At 28.9% G+C, this 16,146-nt stretch overlaps 1 protein-coding gene across 3 annotated transcripts in view; it reads left to right on the plus strand.

Moving 5' to 3' along the window:
• mio (GATOR complex protein mio) overlaps positions 1-16,146 on the plus strand; it is a 38,056-nt gene that overhangs the window by 21,309 nt on the left and 601 nt on the right. For all 3 annotated transcript variants that reach the window (XM_043043483.3, XM_043043486.3, XM_087157862.1), the window contains exons 18-26: positions 124-195; positions 279-391; positions 2,644-2,813; positions 5,019-5,084; positions 7,227-7,299; positions 7,505-7,685; positions 9,382-9,547; positions 13,520-13,628; positions 15,515-15,608. In XM_043043483.3, the coding sequence (XP_042899417.1) occupies positions 124-195; positions 279-391; positions 2,644-2,813; positions 5,019-5,084; positions 7,227-7,299; positions 7,505-7,685; positions 9,382-9,547; positions 13,520-13,628; positions 15,515-15,608 (1,044 nt within the window). The remainder of the gene's footprint in view (positions 1-123; positions 196-278; positions 392-2,643; positions 2,814-5,018; positions 5,085-7,226; positions 7,300-7,504; positions 7,686-9,381; positions 9,548-13,519; positions 13,629-15,514; positions 15,609-16,146) is intronic.

Here is a 16,146-nt window from a genome sequence, read left to right on the forward strand (position 1 = left end):
AGCACCATCTCAACAGACCTAATGCCCCCCTTGCCCCACCATTTACTACTGAAAAAAAAATATTACATTTGCAACAATTTTATTTAAAAAATTTGTAAATAATATTTTTTTTTCTTGTTTCAGAGAGAGAGCTTTACAACTTTGTGGCTGGGGTGCTGATTTAGATTCAGTTGCCCTGTATAAATTTCTGGAAAGGTATTCTAATTAAATCTGCAACACAAATTTAATTTATTTTGAAATGCAAAATATGTCATCTTTTTGTGTAATTGTATTTTTAGGCTTGAAAATGATGGTCATTATGCTAGAGCTGCTGCTATAGCAGTTTTTAATCTGGAAATTCGTCGTGGCATTAAAATTTTAAGCAAGGGAGCTTTGTCTCGAAGTCATAAAAGTATGTGCATAGTTTTTCAAGTCACTTATTTTCTATTTATCGTTTATGAATTTCATTAATGTTAAAGTCTCTCTCCCAGAAAGTTTTCTTACCTCATTGTTAGGAGTAAGTGTTGAGCTGTTATTGACAGGCATGAATTATTATGAAAAAATCTTTGGTACTGTATATAGTTTAATGTTAGGTTTCATAGTTCACCTTTTAAAGAGATAACATATTATCTTCATTTTGTTACTTAGCAAAGTTCCCTGCGGCAGAATCGGGGCGACATTGTCACAGAAAGCTACCGAGTTTTTACAGAAAGATTTTTCTTTTGGGAAGTAAAAAATTATTTTTATATTCAAAAGATGTCTTTCTCACGCATCGGGTGAAAAAAAAATGCCTGTGATTTTTCTATTCTCTTTTGAGAATAATGAAAACTAAAGAATATTGAAGTAAAAAATTTGGCTTTCTTTTCTGCAGAAATTTTCGTTCTATTTTTTTTTATACAGTTATTACTATTAATTTTCACATTACTTTTAAAATCCGATATTTTTAATACGGTTTTATTTATTAAAAAACTGAATCTCGAAATGAAAATACGCATTTAGTAACCCCTTTTCGAAGAGTCCGATTCCGTGATTACGCCATTGAACTTTTTCTTTCGGTAATTATTACTACCTATTTCATGATTTTTTAAATTATTTTTTAATGTGATGATGACTTACAAAATGCAAAAAAGGAAATAATTACTATGTTTTTCCCCAACAAAATGCGAGAATATCACCTATAATGTTAGAATAAAAAAATACTACACATTCAATTAAAAAATTATTTTATTTGATCTGAATATTTTTTTTGTTTTGAAGTTGACGTTTCTGTTACTTAAAATTAAAAACATGTATATTTGTTATTTTTAAAAGTATCTTGCAGAAAGATATTAGTATTAGAGAGAGATATCGCAGAAAGTCCGAGAAAATTCTGCCACAGGGGAGAAGTTAACCAAGCTTATAACCAAAACATAAATATTTGCCTCAACTTTGTTCCAAATCTAAGTAAACACCAGTTTTTAAGTATGCTTGTTCCTCACAAACAAGCAGATCTATTTACGCAACAGAACTGATTGAACCTCTTTCCTGGTTCAAAAAACTCTCACAAGTTGATTTTTGAAGTTGAGGTAAATATTTACATAGAAAACAAAACAATTAAAAGGCTGGACGCATCACACATTGTCCAATGTTAAACCCTGAACTCAGTTTTGTGTACAATTTTTTCCCCTCGCATAGATTTCCTTAGCTTCAGTCAAAAAACATTCTGGGTGTAGCATTATTTAAGTGCATTGTACTGTAATGTTTATAACTGTATTAAGGTTAATGTTATTAACTGTAATGTTACAATTAACATAAAATACGACTCAAGCTCTAAAATTTATTTCAAAACTTATACAGAACTTCTTAAATTGGTAATTATGCATTCTCAATTGAAAAAACAAACAAACTAGTCCCTTTTTTAAAAAAATAATAATAAAAGAAAGCATTGTAGCTCTTGCTTAGCTTGATTAAAATTTTTAATTAAAACTCCATGAATTTTTTGATAAAATCCGCTCTGAGCTTTGTTTTTCTAAAATATGCCTGTTACGTTACAGTACATATAAATTCGAACATCATCTTGTGTATTTCAAGGCATTAAAGGAAGACTTTTTATTAAAATTATTTACATTTTTACAGTACATATAAATTTGAACATCATCTTGTGTATTTCAAGGCATTAAAGGAAGACTTTTTATTAAAATTATTTGAAAAATTTTATTACATAATTATTTTATTAGAAAGATATTAAATTAATAACATTTTTATTATCAAGACACTTCAACAGGGTTGCCACTCCATAAGGAGAACAGGGAAAACCTGAAAAAGACAGGGAATTTAAAAATTACCAAAAATAGCAGGGAAAATGAGTCTTTCCTTAAAAACTGGTAAAATACAGGGAATTTTATTTGTGTTTGATGTTTTTCCGACAATTAAAACTAGTATAGTTAGCTTAATATAGCTCAGACAAGAGCATAGTGATTGTGTATTTCCTTTTAATATATTGTTTATAATGGGGAAAACACAGAGAATTTTTTTCCTTCTAGAATTCAATGGCAACTCTGCCAAATAATAACGTTTTTGTTCAAGAAATTCTACTAAGAACTTGTTTACTTTTGTTAAATCTTATTGTCATGCTGAATATCTATTTATTTAAAATGCGACTTTTAAAGGGATTTTTACTTTTAGGTTCTTGTGATTTAAATGCTATAGCCATGGCACTGGCAGGTTATACTGAAGAGCGATCTGGTTTATGGAGAGAAGTGAGCGGTGCATTAAAGTCACAGTTAACAGATTCCTACCTCAGGGCCATGTTTGCCTTTTTGACTGCAGATAACGATGCATATGAGGAAATATTGGTTAGTCTCAAATTATGTGATTTACTCAAATTATGAGATTAACTATTTTAGTAATTCAAAACATTTTTGCACACAATTAGTGAAACTTTTTTTTTTGTTTTCAATGGCAAAGGAAAATGACAAACTCTTGTAAAATTAACAAAGAACGGAAATAAAAAAAGAACACAATAAGATTTAAAAAAAGTCAATGTCCAGCACTCCAGTATCGCTTCACCGCAGAGCCCTTCATCCCAACAAATGGTTCCTGTCCATGATTTCGTCGCTTCCGCAAAGTGGGCAATTGGGCCAGAATAGCCTGGTTGGTAGGGCACTAGGCCTATGTCCAAGAGGTTATGGGTTCGATCCCTGCCAACCGAAGACTCCCCGTGTAGTAAATGGTGACTGATTGATGCACATTAAATCTGTTGAGTCTCAATGTCCTCCATGTTCCCATAACAAATCATACCTCTGGGGGTACTGATCTAGGAGTTACCTTGTCTTCTAGATTGGTTAAAAATTACAAGTCTACGAAATTGAACATTAGTAGTCGTAAAACTGAAAATTGGGTCGGCTGATCAACGATGGTTATAATAACTCTCCTCTGAGCCGCGATGACTCAGGGGATAGAGCGTTCGCCTTCCAATGAGGTGAACCGGGTTCGAATCCTGGCGATGGTTGCTCGATATGAATTCCGCATCTAGCTTGCACCGACCACAGTGCTGGTGTAAAATAACCTGAGTGGTATATGAATCGTGGATTAGAGTCCCTTTGCCGTCAGGCTAACCGTGGCAGGTTTTTGTGGTTTTCCTCACTATTTAACGCAAATGTTGGTTAGTTCCATCAAAAAGTTTTTCACAAAATTTCTACTAATACTTATAATAATTATTATATATTAATAATAATTTCTACTTGATACAGGAGTTCCCTTTTCTTCTAGATTGGGTTAAAAATGACAAGGCTACAGAATTTAACATTAGTAGTCGTAAGCCCAAAATTGGGTCGGCTGTTCAATCGGCGGCCAGGCAATCATGGCCTACTTGGAGTGTGAACTGCATGCCGAAAATTTTTAGATCTCTTAGCCGTCTAGGACATTACCAAGGTGCACCACTCCCACCCTATCATTAAACTCATTATCAAGGAATATTCATTCAAAAAAATATTCCCTTTTGTTGTTCCTCTGATTTTTAAAATCTTCAAACATGAAAAATATTATTTTTAACTTTTAATTTATTTGAACCTATGATAATTTTGATCCTAAAAGTGCACATATAAAGTGAAATAAGTAAAATAATATTTTTTTCTCATTTAATTTTATAAAAATAAACGACAAAAGAATGGTTGGATAAATCCTTGCTTACTGTAGATTTTTTATTGTTCCAATTAATCTTTTGAAAAAAAAAATTAAGTTATTAACATCATTTATTTTTTTTAAATAAGATTCAGCTTGTTTGAACTTTCCAGTTATTTGGTTATTTTCTGTATATAAATACAGCTGTGATAAAGTTGTAGCGTACAATGATAGATATAATACAATAATGCAATTTATAAATATGGTTTTAAGGTTTAATCAACCTTTATTGACTCATATTGAAAATCTGATACATTTGTCAGTTTTCTAAGTTTTTAACAGTGATAAGATTTGTCTCACCTGGTTATATGAAATTTTTTATTTTAAAAATTACAATTTAGGACATACATAACAACATATCACTTGTCCAATGACTTGTTGATATATATATATATATGAAATTAATAAGAAAAATATATTTTTTGGGTTATTTTACTTTTTTATTACTTAGACTTTTCTTTAAGGGTAGTTATTTTGATACACCCTGTAATTAATCGCCTGATTCATATAAAATTTCATACACCCTGTTTTTTCTCTTGATTCTTGAGTGTGAGAGCAACAAAATTTTAAATAGTTGAAAATGGCATAAAGCTAAATATCACCCTAATGTACATAGATTCAATTTCTATTATCTATTTACATCCACTTTTAAGCTTCTTATAATTCAAATAAAATGAAGCAAATTCATTTGAAACTTTCTTATGATATTGAACAGAAGTTAATCCATTTGAGGAGTAAAAAAAGTGTAATCTGTTTATTATTATTATTTTTTTAAATCCTCTTTAGTTTTATAGAGAAAACATGAATGTCTTTGGTGATGAAAACAATTTTTACAAATTCAGTACATTTTATAGATTAATTTACTTTTTTTATTGCAGAAAGATAATAAAATCGTTGTTCAAGATCGTATGGCATTTGCTTGTCTCTACCTGAATGATAAAAAAGTATGTTTAAAGTTTATATTTGCTTTCATTCTATGGATTCATTATAGTTGATTCAATATGAGTATGGATTCATAATAGTTGAACAGTTCCTTAGTTGTTGAGTAGTTTATAATAGTTGGATAGTTTAGTTCAGTTAACAAATTTATGTGATCGTTAAAATTTAATCTTTCATAAAAATAGGATTTCATAAAGCATTCTTTTTCCTATTGTTACAAAAGTTCCCATACTTATATGTGTAATTACATGAATTGTATCTAGTGTAGTGAGTTATAAACTACTTTATGGAATTATGACAGTTATGCACCAGACTGTTTCCACAGAAACTGGTGCAAACAGTAATCATTAGTTAAAGATGTTCTTTTTGACTGTGATCATATCACATAAAATTGAGACAACAACTTGTTGATGTTAGAGTATCTGTGCTTGTATAAGTTCACATTATGATGTATCTCTTCTTCATTTGTGTTTTTCATCATCTGTAAATAAATCATTTTTATATTCACTCATTAGTGTTGTTCAATAATAATGAATTTTAATGATCTTGTTGAAAGAACACATCAGTAAAATGGAACATTACATAATATTATCTAAACCTAAATCTCATCGTTGTTTTTTAAAACTTTTTGTAGGGCAATAAAAAATTTATATATTGCTTATTTGCTGTGATATGTATAATGTATAATAATTTTTAAAATAATTATTTTAAGAGAATATAGAATTTTTTTTATTTGCAAAATTAATAATTTAAAATAATGGCTTGAAATCAAAAAATATATCCTGCTATGAGTTTTTTTTATTAATTTGTAAAATCTGACATGTTTTTCATTTTTTTATTTCTCCAACTGGTTTGTACGCTTAAAGGAAAAAATTATATAAATAAAACCAGGTGATCTACCTCTCCTCAGAATCACTATGTGCTTGCATCCAATAGCATATAACGTTCTCTTATCACTGATTATCATTTATCGCTCATTTTAATTTGTTTGGTTCATAATAGTATTGTTTGCATATATTAATGTAGTACATAACATGTTTTAATAGTACGTAATAAATTGTTTCCATGATGTATCGGATACGACAAAATTTGGCTTACATGAAATAATTATGATAGTCCCGCCTATTTCAGGTTAATGAAGTTTGACTGTATTGGGACTTTAGAAACCACATGGAATTTAGTCGTAATAACTGCCAAAAAAATGATCAAACGTAACTTGCATTTATGATAAAATTGGTAAAAATAAAGCAAGTAAAAGAGTGATTACTCAAATTTCAAATTCACACATCATAATAAAAACATTGGAATTCTTAAAACCATGTGGAATTTTGTAACAATCACTGAAAAGCGATCAAAAAACCACATATACGATAAAATCTGTACAAACTGAACGCAGTGAAAAGTGAGGGATCTTTAATGCGCGAATCAAAATTTTTTGATACTTTTTTATTTTTCAAGCATAAAAATAAATATTTTTACTGTTCAGATTCTCCTGTGGGCTGCATGTTATGCACCTATAATTTCAACCTTGATTACTTGCACCCAAATAAAATAAACACTTACATAAAATTTATCTTATTAAAATGACTTGGAAAAAATTTCAATCATCTTGTAAAATGCTGTTGGAAAAGCTCATATCTCCCCTCCTTCAGCCAAGCTTGGCTGAAGTATTAAGTGTTATGAAGAAACAAGAAAATAAAGTTTTGCTTAGTTCAAAACTTTATAAAGATCCTTCACTGTGTGTTATAGTGTGATGATGTGTTTCTGTGTAATAGTGTGATAAAGTGTTTCTGTGTTATATAGTGTGTTATATATTATTCACAAAGAAAAAGAAATTTTGACATTTATGCAACATTATTTGATGCTTAAATCAAAAATGAAGGATGTCTTTTTAAATATTATTTCATGATTTGTTTGTTTCCAAAGTTTGGTTTATAATAAATTGTTAACTAAAATATATCTCCAAATTCATTTTATGTATAGGTATTAAATTATTATGCATACACATCCATTGATTAAGGAAAAGCTGTTTTCTGAACATTATCGTTTTATTTATAATATTAAATTGAAATTTTAACTCAATTTTGCTTTTATATAATATATTTAAAATCCTGACCGTCAGTTATTAATTAATAAATTAATTCCAGCTTGCAGAATTTTTGGATGGTTTGAGAAGCCGGATGACTGAGACTGGTAATTTAGACGGGCTCTTATTAACAGGTTGGTTATTTGGTTGACTTTAATGTTTATAGTTAGATGAAAACATATCCATCAATTTTCTTTATAAGTGATTTCGATATGGCAGAAAACTAAGTTAGTAGATTATGGACCAGAAATTTACCTCATAATAGTTACTTATATATTGCTTTATTTTTAGAAACCTATATATTGCTTTACTATTTTTCTAATATTGCTTTATTTTTAGGATTAACCAATGATGGTTTATTTTTGATTCAAAGATATGTGGATACTACGGGAGATGTACAGACTGCTAGCTTAATCATTCTTCACACACTTCCAAGTCAAGTGTGTCGTGACCCCAGAGCTCAGTCTTGGGTGGAGAATTATCGACAACTTTTAGATACTTGGATGCTCTGGACACACAGGTAAATTCAAGACATGAGATGGTCAGTTCTAATATCATGGGAAACAATCAAATGTCAAGTAACTCTTGGGTGATTCCTTTTTTTTTTTTTTTTTTTTTTTAGACAGGCAAAAACCAAGAAATCATCTAGAAAAATTGACCCTTGTGCCAATCAGGGTATTGACTCCACGCAATACTAAAAAGAGCATCTTTTTTTGGGAATTGTTTCTGGAAATCTTTCATTCCGTTTCCAGAGTTGCTAAACATTTTAGAATAAATTACTCTTTATACGTGCATTTTAACGAATTTAATACGCCTTGATTCATTGGTTGTAGCAAAGATGTACAACTTGTGCATTAAAAAGAAAAACAATGAAATATGAAAAAAATGGATAAATATGACAACCGAAGTACCAGCTCCGGAAGTCATAAAAGCTAAACCTTTTCTATCGAAAGAGCATGACAAAAGTCTAAAATTGCTCTCTCTGTACCCCAAAGGTTTTGCCAAAATCCAGGAAAAGAATATACTGTTTAGTTTGACAAATTACCTTGTGATTTTTTTTTTTTGATTTGTTGTGCCTTTATGATATAATTTAATTAACTTCCGTGATTTTGAAAATTATTTTATAATTTGAGGATTACAACTAGATAGCATCTAAATTTTTTTTTTTTTTTTAAATTATGCATAGTTTAAAAATGCTTTAAGTTTTTGGGGTAAGCAAAATATGTTTAATATTGTTATTATTGTATATCTTAAAAATGATTGATTTTAAACATTATGGCATGTTATATATAACATTTGCATATGTTTAAAAAAATTTCCCCTGCCTGCTATTAAAACGGCCCAGGCTTCACCCCAATTCTAACCACTTTGAAAATGTCACTTACATATTTCATTCACTCAGCTTTCCAGTGTCATTCAAATAGCCTGTTAAACATATACAGTCAAACCCCGCTATAGTGAACCTTCAAGGGACCGAAATTTTGGTTCACTATAACCGGGAGTTCACTATATCCGTTACTCAAACAATTTAACTAATGGTTCCCAAACTCTTCCCTTTTATTACACATTATTCAAATGAATGACTGAAAAATATTATTTAGTAGCGAAAAATGTGTTATTTTTCATTACTCTTCGTCTTGCTTACAAAAAAAAAAAAAAATTAGTACTTTTTAGCTGATGAGCAATCCTGACAGAAAATTCATATTGATCCCACTGACACCTTACACGTGCACTATCTGCTAGGGTTGGAAATATCTGCTTGGTTTGTTTAGGAATGGGAAAGTGAGATAAAAGAAGCTTATCGCTAAATTCCCCTCTATAGATGGTTTTAAAAATCGGTATATGTATTTATTTTAAAGTAAAAATTTCAGAATTATTACAAAAAAAAAAAAAAAAATGAAGAAAAAAATCGGTTGAAGACAGAAAAAAGTTCATTATATCCAACTTCCTCACTTTTTTGGTTCACTATATCCACAAAAAATAACATTATACGTGTATAGCAAGGCACGGGACCTAACATTTCGTTCACTATATCCGGGAGTTCACTATAAACCGTGTTCACTATAGCGGGGTTTGACTGTAGCATATTTTATCATACATAATGAAATTGCAGTTACTGTAGAAGTTTGTCTTCAATCAATCAATAGAATAAATTACACTAAAATAATAATTTGATGAAATTTTCAATTATGAATCATTTGTTTTTTCTCTTCCAGAGCAATGTTTGATGTAAACTGGTATAATAAAAATACACAAATCTCCAAACCAACTCAACAGATTTTTGTTAGTTGCAACTTTTGCAGAAGATCTGTGTCCAATTTTCTCCAATTGCGTCCTATTTCTGGTTCAAATCGAGTTCCTGCTTCTTCAGCAAACAGAAAGGTTAGCAGTAGCGTGTCTTATTTATTTTTTTTACCTTAATATTTATGAAAATGGACACTATGCATAATTTTCAAAATCATTTTAAAATGAAAGAGCTTGAACACTAGAAAATGATAATTAAATTGCATTTGAACAAGTTAATTATTTTGAAAACTCCTTTCAAATTGCTATGATGCCACTCCCAGCGAAAAGGGCTGGTCGCTGACGATCATTGCCAGTGACGTCACTCTACATAAAACATTCTAGCAAATGTCTACTATCATTGCATATTATCAGTATTAACAATTCAGTTCAGTTCATTTTAAAAGAGAAAAAAAAATATTGAGAATATGCTATTTTTGAATCTAAACAACTAATTTTTTAATATTATTTAAATGTTTTTATGCTCTTTCTTTTTTTTAAAAGAAAAAAAAATTATATACAGTTGATAATTTTTTGGATTGATATGATGCAAGTTGTCATCTTTGTAACAATAATTCCTATTATTTTTATATATTCTAGATAACAATACTTCAGACATAATTTTAAAATTAATTGCATTTAAATCAAAATTTTTAAAAGAAAAGCTTTTAGTGCCATGTTTGTTTCTAGTTTTTATGTCTGTTTTAAGATGGTGTAACAAACTTGACATTTCAAAGTACAAAAGTTCAGAAAACTAAATAATTCTAAAAAATATTGAATTTTATTTTGATTTAGACTAAGCATTTTCAGACAATTGAATTAATGAATAAATATTTGCATGAAATTTACTAATGTAAGAAACATGGCAGAATAAAACAGCACCAACAGCGCTTCCCTGATTATCCCAAGTTAACTCGGGTATGTATATATAGCAAATATTAATCATCCCGAGTAAGCTCGGGCATAGCAGAATGCGTCAATTCGTTTTGTTTTATCACGTTATTACTCAGCTGGAAGCAAAAAAATAAAATAATCATCTGATGTGATTGGAAGTTTGCCAATTTTTGTTTGGGAGTTTTGCTGTTTGGGGGACTACAGACTTGTTTTGTGCAATTGTATATGGGTCATTCTCACGAAAACTGTCATTTTTCAGTTCATAAAATCCCAAAAAAGTAAAGTGAATAAAAAGCTCTGAAACTTTTTATTTTAATAGAAATATGTAATGGCATTATAAAGAAAGTATATATCCTATAAATTATACTTAATATTTAAATTAATTAATTAATTTCACTGTTTAAAAAGTGAGGGAATATTTTATTTTAATACATGTTTTTCTCTAAGTTACAGCTACCTCAAGTTTGAAAATGATAACATACTAAGTATATCTAACATTTATTATAATTTACTCTTATATACTTAATAGTTTTTAAAGGTTTGGGAAATAAAATTGGCTGGCACGATTGAACAAATTTTTTTTTAATAATATACTCATCTTGAATCATTCCCTCACTTCAGCATCATTCCCTCACTTTATACACTAGTGAGGGAATGACAAATTTAATAAAATTTAAAAATAACTGTTAGGCCTAATTAATTTCTGAAATCAATCACATACCATTATATTCATACAAGAAAGCAACATATAATTATCCACTTTCTCGATAAAGTTCTATTTTATTTTACTCTAAAAAATGACATGAGGGAATGACAAATGTAAAAAATTTTACCTGGTTTGATTCATTCAAATTTATTCCACAGCAAAGCTTCTTTAAGTTGAAGATGGAAATAACTGCAATTTTGTTCTATGTTGTTAACTTCTGAAGTTTTTATTAAAATATTTTTATTCTAAGAAGATTGTTGTGAGGGAATGACGCGAAACACTGGGGACAAAGTTTAAAATAGTGTTGTGTTAATATTTTTATCAGAAATTAAATTTAAAATTGATTTTCTGAATTCTATATTTCAATAGTCTGAAATGAAAAACACGAATTTGTAATTTTTTAAAATTTATATTTCAGAAAATTTTTTTTCTTTTTTTAAATCAGCAGTGGGGACAAGTGAGGGAATGACATATTGGTATATTTTAATTACCTAAAATAAATAAAAAACAAAAATTGATAATTTTATTTTTATTCTTTTGTTAGCCTGCATTCTGAAGGACACTTTCCCTGAAAACTTTTTTTTCGTAAGCTGTAAAACAAACATAAAATATACTGGGGACATGAAAATGACTGTTTTTGTGAGAATGACCCATATACAATGGTTGCTGAATTTACATAGAAAAAAAGAGTAAAAAAATGGGGTTCGCGAGTGAAAGTAATGCAGATGATTTCTCAGATTATGAAGATGTGAACATATACAAAGACTTATAATTAACTTTTTTCATTTGCCTGAGATAGTAAACTGATGGTAAATTAAATATTTTTTACACATAAAAAATTTAAAATTTCAACTTTTGTATTGTATGTTTTGTTTCAGTTCCTTGCAATTATGAATGGAATAAAAAATATGTTGATTTTTTGCATTTTGTTTTCTTCCAAAAAAATTGGTAAGGGAGGCAGTTAAAAGGCTTCTTCAACTACAGATAGAACATTCGAAATATCTACTTATATTTCTTTTCTTACCCAGGGTGCGTAGTCAAATTATTCAAATAATCAAAAAAAAAAAAAAAAAAAAAATAAGCACCTTTTAAGCACTTAAAAAAATATCATAATTAGGCAGGGTTGGAAAGTTTTTGGACAATTGACGGATTTATCTTGTTTTAATCGTCATGTCAAAAAAAAATCTTTTGGCATTGTTTTTGACAATTGTCAAAAATCATGAAATTTTGAATCATGTAAAATGAATGGTGTTTTCATACGCTACGGATTGACAATACGCCGAAATAGATTGGGGTTGAATTAATTATTAAAACGTTGAATAGAACAATTTGAACGGTGTCTTTTTGCATAATTCGAAGCGAAAATCAACATAGTAAAGGAAAAATCTCATTTTTGAAAAGAGAAAATTAAGCACTTTTTAAAAACACCCAATGAAAAAGCACCTTTAAGGGCTTTTAAAAAACAATAAGCACGTTTAAGCATTGTTTTATTGTTTATTTGTTGGAACTTAATCTAGAGCATTTAATTCAAGTATAAGATATGACAGAGTAGAATACTTTGATTCTGAAAAGTAATTCTAATCTAAACAGTTTCAGTCTAAAGCAGCAAAATTTTCAGTTCCTTTTTAACTAGTCTCTTAAAAATTAAGATTAGTAAAACTAGTTTATTTTTGCAAGTTTTTCAGTAGTTAATGATAATGTAACTTCCATTCGATTTTCAATAAATTTGAATCATGCTTTTCATGTATTATATATTTCTATAAAACAATTTTACAATAATATAGTTCAAAATGTACTGTTATGATTTATTTTTAATAATATTTCTTATATATATTAAATAAGCTCAAACTTTAAAAAAAAAAAAAAACGTGAAGTTTTGCTAAAAAAAACCTGGAAAAAAATTCTTGTATCCTTAAAATAAAAACTAGTAACTTCATATTCAAAACGCAAATGAAATTGATTTTTCAACATTAATTTGTCACAAGATTCTCAGAATTTATAGTTTATTGAAATTTTATATTACTTTAATGCACTTTTTTTTTTTAAGGTAAAGGTTTTAACTTTTTTCAAGGTATGTGTTTTTTGTTTGAGGTTTTTTTAACTGTTGGGGAATTTAGTAATTATTTTTAGATTTGGTGATATATAAACATGGGACTACGGTATATTCATTTGTAATGCAACCAAATATATCTTGTTGCATTTCATGCTTTTAAGATTTTATTGGTGTTTTTTATCTATCTATATTAATCTTATGTTTTCTTCCCTGTTGTATTGTATTGCTGTATGTTATTTTTACAAAATGATCAGGGGAAATTCAAGAGAATTTTTTTCCAGCAAATTGTGTATGAACCCTAATAGTGAAAATTCTCTTAGATTTCATAATTTGAAAGAGATAAAAAAAAAAATATCATATTTTGGTGAGAATAGGACAGAAAATTAGACGGTGAGCTGCAATTCTGTATTTATTTCAGATAACGTGTTGTCCAGGATGCAGAAAGCCACTACCACGTTGTTCTTTGTGTCTTTGCCATATGGGGACTGCTGCAGGACTGCCTATGCAGCGCCAAGCAGAAAATGAAGGTATGATTTTATTTATTTTCTTAAGTTACGACAGACATGACACAACAGTTTTAGGAACAAAAAAAGTAATACTGAACTTGGAGTGGTGACAAAACTTTAGAAACAGTTTTCCAAAATTATTATTATTTTTTTCAATAATGGCAGGCACTGAGCTTTTTGTTCTTCGCCTTGAAGATGAAGGAAGTGTTGCTCATTTATTGTTACCCAGTGAGCACCTGTGAACCAAAGTCACAGAAGCAAACAACATTACACTGCCACAAACACCCGTTCATAGGGTGGGCCACATTCACACAGCAGAAGACAACACAGAGAGAAGAGCATCGATTGGCTTCGCAGTCGTTAATCAATCGGCCACCTTTTCAAAATTATGAATTAAACAATTATAATTTAAAGTATTTATATTAAATATAATATAAATAAAATAAAAAATATTTTTTATTTAAAACATTTTGAAGATAATTCACTTAAAATTACGAGTTTCTTCTGTTAGTTGTTTCAAAATGCCATTCTGCAAGCTCGACTGTCTATATACTTCCGGGTTACTGTTTTTGGTGTGTTTTGAAACTATTTGGCTCACGACGTGATCATTGTATCTTGCGAAGTATTTTTTGTATTTGTTAACTGATGTATTATTTGTATTTAAAAGAAGAATCATTATAAGATTCTTAGTCATTTCAAGACATAAGAATTGTCATTTGAAAAATGGATCGTCATAGAGCACTTCTTAACAATATACCAACTTCAAAATTTAAACCTAAATGATAAATTTGTAAAATGAACTTAATCTCCCCTGCTAAAACAACATGCTAAACACTAATGTAGGATGGTGTACGGCTTGCACCAAGAACGAACAGTAATAAGTAAAAAGAAGCCAAATCAGAACTGCCAAAAAAGTGAGTTCTTTCAAAATCTAGCAACCATGTCACCTTTTTTAACAAAACATCTCTAAATAACTAAAACAAAATTTCACTTCAAAAACAACAGAATTACTTAATATCTTATGACATTATATACAGCAGTCATAAATTATATAATTTATTTCTTTTATTAAAAACAAAATTATCTATTTGAAAATATCGCCGCCTCGGACAAGGTCAAGAGCTATAGATTGTTGTTATTTACATTTAGCTGAAAACACCATCCTTATATATTGTCAGAATTTGAAGAATAAGATTTAGTAAGGCTGGAAAAAGCAAGATTATCTATCAGAACAAGACTGGCTTTTGTATTTAAAGCATGCAATTTGTTTTTGTGCATCAAATTCTACTTATCTTGTTTCCCATTTAACTTAGAATGAACCTATTTGTCAATTCTGTTGCTAATTTAATGTTTTGGAGTTATTTTTTATTGAAATGTATTTTATGGAACAATTTTATTAAGGTTTTTATGCCTTTTTAAAACTTCTACAAAGATATAATAGCTTTTAATAAAGTTATCAAAAATGTTCTAAATCCTTAAAAATTAAAATTGGGAAACAGAATTCCATACAGGGAATAGAATGAAAAATTTAATTATTCCAAAATATTAACTAGTCACTGAACAAATCATCACACAACATCTCTTGGAATGGTAGGTCAGGAGTTTCTAATATGTTATTAATATATTATTGTAGATTATCTTGTTTCTGCAAAATCCTTTTAGACATGAATGTGTGTTAAAGTGGAATTCGGGGCACCCTCAACAGAGAAAATGGCAAACCTAATAATCTCCATAATTTCAACTTTTCACTGTACTCTAATAAAAATAAGATTTTTCATTCTGATCATTAAGCTTTTTAAGGAATTTCATGTATAACTTTTTATAGTTAAAAGTACTTTAATACAAATATTGTATTTTCTTTAAACTTGCATTGTTTGTTTTAAAAGTATTGCTGTGTCTTCTTGCAGAGAGGAAAAAGATGACAGATTTTTCTAACTGGCTTACTTGGTGTCAAACATGTCGCCATGGTGGCCATTCTGCACATATCTTGGAATGGTTTAGGTCAGTATTTCATTTGATGCAAGTTGTCTATTCTGATTTAATTATAGGCTATCTGACAGTAGTATTTTTTTTTATTTTTTAACTAAGTTGAAATAAGTCAAGCCAAATCAAATTTAGAAGTTGTTAGATTGTTCTTGTGTACATTGTTTTTGGGTCAGGTTTAATAAAAGTATTATTTTTGACATTGCTACCTACACAAGCGAGATATTGTTTTCTATGATGCAACGTGTGTGACTAAACCAGATTTAACGGGAATAGTAGTTTAAAATTTATAACTGTTTGCTTATAAAAGTGTTCAATGTGCCCTAAAGATGGATTAAAATAGCCAAAAAGTTCTGCCCACCAGAAAACTTATTAAATACCATCCTCTTAGTAATTGGTTAACAAAATTGCACGTCTCACCTGTCATCAGGTTTAAACAGGAGAAAAACAAAATCACTCCAACTATAATTATATGATATGGAGATAATTTTTTAAAGGGTTAAAACATTTATAATTTTTAAACTCATTCTAAGGCCGTTGTAATCGCCAGGATTTT

This window comes from Parasteatoda tepidariorum, chromosome 2 (assembly GCF_982258835.1).
Source record: "Parasteatoda tepidariorum strain Cologne lab strain chromosome 2, Ptep-v5.0, whole genome shotgun sequence".
NCBI lineage: Eukaryota > Metazoa > Arthropoda > Arachnida > Araneae > Theridiidae > Parasteatoda > Parasteatoda tepidariorum.